General features: G+C 42.5%; 1 protein-coding gene across 1 annotated transcript in view; it reads left to right on the top strand.

The window, feature by feature from the left end:
* adgrg6 (adhesion G protein-coupled receptor G6) overlaps window positions 1–5118 on the top strand; it is a 56583-nt gene extending 51465 nt beyond the window's left edge. The window contains exon 31 of the mRNA XM_034900772.1: window positions 4723–5118. Coding sequence (XP_034756663.1) covers window positions 4723–4937 — 215 coding nt within the window. The 3' untranslated portion in view covers window positions 4938–5118. The remainder of the gene's footprint in view (window positions 1–4722) is intronic.
* Window positions 5119–5357: the final 239 nt, after the last annotated feature.

A 5357-nucleotide genomic window follows, 5' to 3' on the forward strand; every position in this document is an offset into this window, starting at 1 on the left:
CCCCCCCCCCCCCCCCCCCCCCCCCCCTCGCCCTCAGTTTCAAACATCTCTTTCTTAAAGTGCACCCTGGAGTTTTTTCAAGAGAAATATGTTGATGTATGTGTCAGATGTGCTACAGACACGAACAAAAACACCTCAGCGTGTAATCATAGTCAAAACAGCCTAACAGACCGGCTGTAAGGAGTCAGAGGGCTTAATTAGTTATGCAGGAATCAGGGGAGTCGTGCCTGTTGCCCATGCCAGCAGAAAACAATCCTTTGGTCCCGTAGTATTGGGTTGCACAGAGACATGGAATCATGGTTTCATGTTGAGCAGCGCAACACAACTTCCTTAATTTGTTTTGTTAGGCACTGATAGCAAGGACTGACAAAGGGCAGTGATGGAAGTACTTTTCCGTGCCAAGGCAGACTTTGGCTGAGCAGTGAATCACAATATATCTTTCCTCGCAAAGTCACACTTAACTTTGTGATGGTAGCAGAGGGCCAGAATTGGACAGTATGTGTGCTTTATTTGGCTTATATTCCATACGTCTTGCTTGACTGCTTTGGCTCCATAAGAAAGTCCCAAGGTGTAAACTTGTTGCTGCCAGTATTTGTCCAGATCCCATTGAAGAAACTTGATTAAAATGACATTGTAAATGCACTGTTGGATGACAACAAGTAGACATTCATAAGTAGACAGTTCATAAAACCAAGGCAACAAGTTGTCCAATCAATACGGTATCAGTAGTTTGTTCCTCTTCTCTAGCTCAACGCACAGGAGCGTTATTTAAACGGTAACAGTCGTCGTTAACCTTTGCTTAGGTTAATTACATGATTACATGTCATTTAGCTGACTCTTTTATTAAAAGCAACTTACAACTGCTATATCTGTTAGAGGTTGCACACCTCTGGAGCAACTAGGAGTTGTTTTGCAGTGGGACTTGAACCTGGATCTCTCACACCAAAGACATGTGTCATATCCACTGCGCCATCACCACGCCAGACACCAAATCTACTGAGATAAATGTGCCGTGAAAATTTCTTTTTAACATTAATATGCGTTCACCCATCCTGCCTGTTGTCCCCCAGTGGCTAGAAAAGGTGATAGGTGTAAACAGAGGCCTTGGTATCCTACTCTGCCTTTGAGAAAATGAAAGCTCAGATTGGCAGATCTGTATTCCTGCCCCTTATGATGTCAGAAATAAGGTAACCTCGCCTTTCTCTGCTCTGCCTCCCCAGAGAATTTGGCGCACTCCTAGGTTCTTCTAACCTGCCTACTAACCAGGACAGGAATCTTATACTTCTTCACCTTACTTCTTTCTTTGCTCCCGTCAGAACTACTACGACCACTAGAGGGCGTCGCAACTACAAACATAAACATAGGTCGTAATTAGTCCAGCTATCAGCAGACCGAGCCAAGCTCAGTAGATCTGAGATTGAGCGTTGGTCTGGGGAGTCTGCTCTGTATTGTCTCTGCACAAGAGGCGGGACCAATAGGCATAGTTCAAATGACTCTGTACGCAACTGGATAGTCTTTTAACCAATCAGAGCACCGCTCTGGGTGACGTAGAAGTGACAAGCGGCATCAACGGGTTGCTGCGCTTCAGTGGCCACCATGTTGAATGTAAACAAGAAGCTGCTTGGTCACTTCTCTATTGTCATGGTATTACCCGCCAATAGTGCGCAAGGTAGAGAGGAGAGGTTTAAAAAAAACATCACACAGATAAATTGATTTATCTATTCGGCACGTTAAATACACAATTTTATTATATTACGTTTTACAAATAATCTTGAACACGATCTGTGTTGATTGGTTAAACATGCTGTATAGAGCCCGACTGATAAAGGATTTTTAAGGCCGATGCTGATACAAATAGATTGTTTTGTTTTGTTTTAAAATCGGGAAATGCTTAAAATGGGCTAATAATATCGGCCCGCCAATATATCTGTCGGCTCTAATGCTGTACAAACATTTATTCTCACCCTTTCTGCTAGTAATGCCAGATGGCCTCATTCAAACAGCAATACTCTTCAAACAAAGCAGACCAATTAAAGGGAATCTGTAATTTTTAATAGACCAGTTCAGCTGTTTGATATTTTCATTGGCGCCCCTCCCCCCCAACAGAACAATGGGGGCGACCCTGAAGCTTTATACCTCGCTGCATGTTAAGTGTGTAACACCCATCTTTCCATATGCTTCCCACCCTGTTCTGTGAAGTTTACCCAAAACATATCTCCAGTTAACCCTGTGATATTAGCTGAGAATGTTTTACGATCCAAATAACATTGCAGCGTAATAATATCCAAACTATTCAAAGTTGTCTTTTCTAGATCAGGTATGTAAACGTTTTGAAAAGTGATCTCTAGATCAAGTGGAAAGTCAAATCCAAATAGGCCTGTCTGACTCCGGTTATTTGTTGTGAGGCCTTGCTGGATGACCCAGCATGGCTTCTGAAAACACCTTGAAATCACAAGGCCCTGGGAGGGAAGAACGCCAACGCAACCAACCTCACTTGATTTGATTTAGTGGGATCCCCATTAGCTTGGGCCATAGGCACAGCTCGTCTTCCCGGAGTCCACCCAAAGCTTGTTCAGCTATACATTGCAGTGCATCATTATTACATTAAAAAAAACAACAACATTCAATTCATCACTTAAATAAAAAACATCTACAACACAAGAACTAGTTTAAATTATTCACAGAATGTAGAGATGACATTATGATAGTGACCACTGATAAAATGACCAAGCAAATGTACACATATAAAACCCTCAATGAGGGTGCGCAGATAGCTCAGTTGGTAGAGTGGGCACCCATACATAGAGGTTCACTCCTGAGGCAGCGGGCCCGGGATTGACCCCAACCTACAGCCTTTTGCTGCATGTCATTCCCCCCTCTTTCTCCCCTTTTACGTCTTCAGCTTTCCTGTCAAATAAAGGCCTAAAATTCCCCCTCCCCCCAAAATAAAAAATAAATAAACTTTCAATGAAACTAACAGCATTCATTGGGTATTAGCCGATACAAAGTACTGCTCGGCTAGGAGACGTTCTTTAAGTTGTACTTTGAAATTGAATTTCTCTGTTTTTGAATGACATGACCGGGCGTTCCATTGCAATTAATCATTGCTCTACATACTACTGTGTTTAGGAGAGAAAAAAAAAAAGAAACGCCAAACCAAAACCAGGTTGTCTTGAGAGAGAGCCAGTTATTCTCTTTGATGACAACTGCTGTAAAAATCATCTCTATTTAGCCAGAAATACCTGCAACAATACCTACAAAAGACCCTGGGACGGCTTCCCAAAAGCATCTTAGGGCTAGCATGACCACAACCAAAACTTGATACCACGCCAATATGTCTCGGAAATTTCACAAGGTTTGGCTTTTATTTGTGTATTCGAATTTAAAGGAACTACCATAGACGTGGACTTGCTGTCTTAGATGACTTACGTTGTATTCATAAGTTTGAATGGTAGCTGTTAAAAATTAATAGGATTATTATTTTGGCATTTTAGGCCTAACTCAATGGGACAGCTTAGACATGAAGGGGAAGAGAGAAAGAGGGGTAGCATGCAGCAAAGGGCCGCGGCCCGGAATTGATTCTGCAGCCGCTGTGGCGAGGACTGAGCCTCTGTACAAGGTGCCCACACTCTACCAGGTGATCCATCCAGGCACAAGTAAATAATAAAATTTGATGTTGTCACGTTTTCGTAACTATCAAATCTGCTACAGGGCAGCTGCAGCAGCGCAACCTCAGAATCATGATTGGACAACTTACAAAGCTCCCCGCTGTGCGACTGTCATGATTGGATGACTGGCTATCCATCATACTCCTCTCTATGGCAACACGTAACAAAAACCCATGATAAAGCTTCATTAGTCGGACCAGAACACCACAACGGCTCCATCTGTGCCACGAGTAATCCCTTTTGGATTAAAAAATGTCACGCAAGATGAGAAAATTGAACTGCTGAATGCAAAACAAATGACTAATTTGGGACTCTACTTGTTTGGCATGGGTTACTTTCCATGAGATCATCTTATAATGCAAATCAAACCAGCTTTTAGGCTAACTGAAATAAAACCATGTCAATCTCCAGGTATGGGGAAGGGTATGTGATGATGTGGGGTTATTTTAATTCCAAAGGCCAAGGGAGCTTTATCAATATGCGTAGTATCCTGATCCATGAAATAACTGGCACATCTGCCTGCTTCTATGGGAATTTAACATAGGGGGTGTATACTTACGCCCCCTGTATTTTAAGAAAGAACAGTTATTAATTTATGATACATTATTCATTCACAAAGTAAAGTGGTGTCCTTAAAGGTTGGATTTTTTTTAGTCCTCTTTTTAGTCAACTTTCATGCCACCCTAATTAAACTAGAGTCTGACCAGTTTTAAAGGCCGATACCGATACAAATATTTGGTTATTTGAAAATCTGATATGCCGGTATATCGGCCGATATAAAAATGAAAAATCCAGAAACACGTGACAAAACAGATTTCCCTAACATTAGTTATTTGTAGTTATTCATGAGTTCTCACTAAAAAAATCAGTGTTGCCTACAGGGACATTGTAGATGGCTTTCTGGTGGACAAACGCCAATTAATAACATGTCCTTCATACGCTGTGAAGGACAGATTATCACTCTTCTTTCTTGACTATTGTAATAATTATCGCATGATTGAGTAACAATCTTTGTGTGTCCATGTCTTTATCTTTTTTTGCTCCCTGGATGCAGATAAATGTTACTCCAACCAGACCGGCCCCAAGTGCGTCTCCTCATGCTCCACCTCCTCAGAGGTGGAACCCAACTCCTCCTCCTCTTCCTCCTCCTCCATCCTCCCCGTCAGCCAGATGATCGACAAGGTGAAAGGATACTGCTCCACGCGCTCTGACAACTTCTACAAGAACATCATCATGTCGGACAGCTTTGCCAACAGCACCAGGTTCTAGAGATTTCTGGAGCCTCCTTTGTGATGTGGAACTGCCCTGAATAGTTCAAGAAAATGTTGGGACATCTGGCTTTTAATTGGCAGACCAATTACAAAGGAGACTTCTGTTTAAGGTTCCAATGTGAAGCGTAACACTGGAGCCTGCCTCGCTGTTCAGGAACTCACCACAATGTTATTTAAGGCTTTTGGTCCTGTGGTCTCACAATCCAATGGTCCCACAGCCCAATGTTCCCATAGCCCAATGGTCCCACAGTCGAATGGTCCCCCAGACCATTGTTCCCACAGTCCAATGTTCCCACAGCCTAATGGTCCCACACTTCAATGTACCAACATTTCTAAGATTTTTAGTTAGGCCTTATGTTCCCACAGTTCCCATATTTCTAAGTTTTTTTTCTCCAAAATGAGGTCCTATGTTCCCACA

This window comes from Etheostoma cragini, chromosome 18, assembly GCF_013103735.1.
Source record: "Etheostoma cragini isolate CJK2018 chromosome 18, CSU_Ecrag_1.0, whole genome shotgun sequence".
Lineage (NCBI taxonomy): Eukaryota > Metazoa > Chordata > Actinopteri > Perciformes > Percidae > Etheostoma > Etheostoma cragini.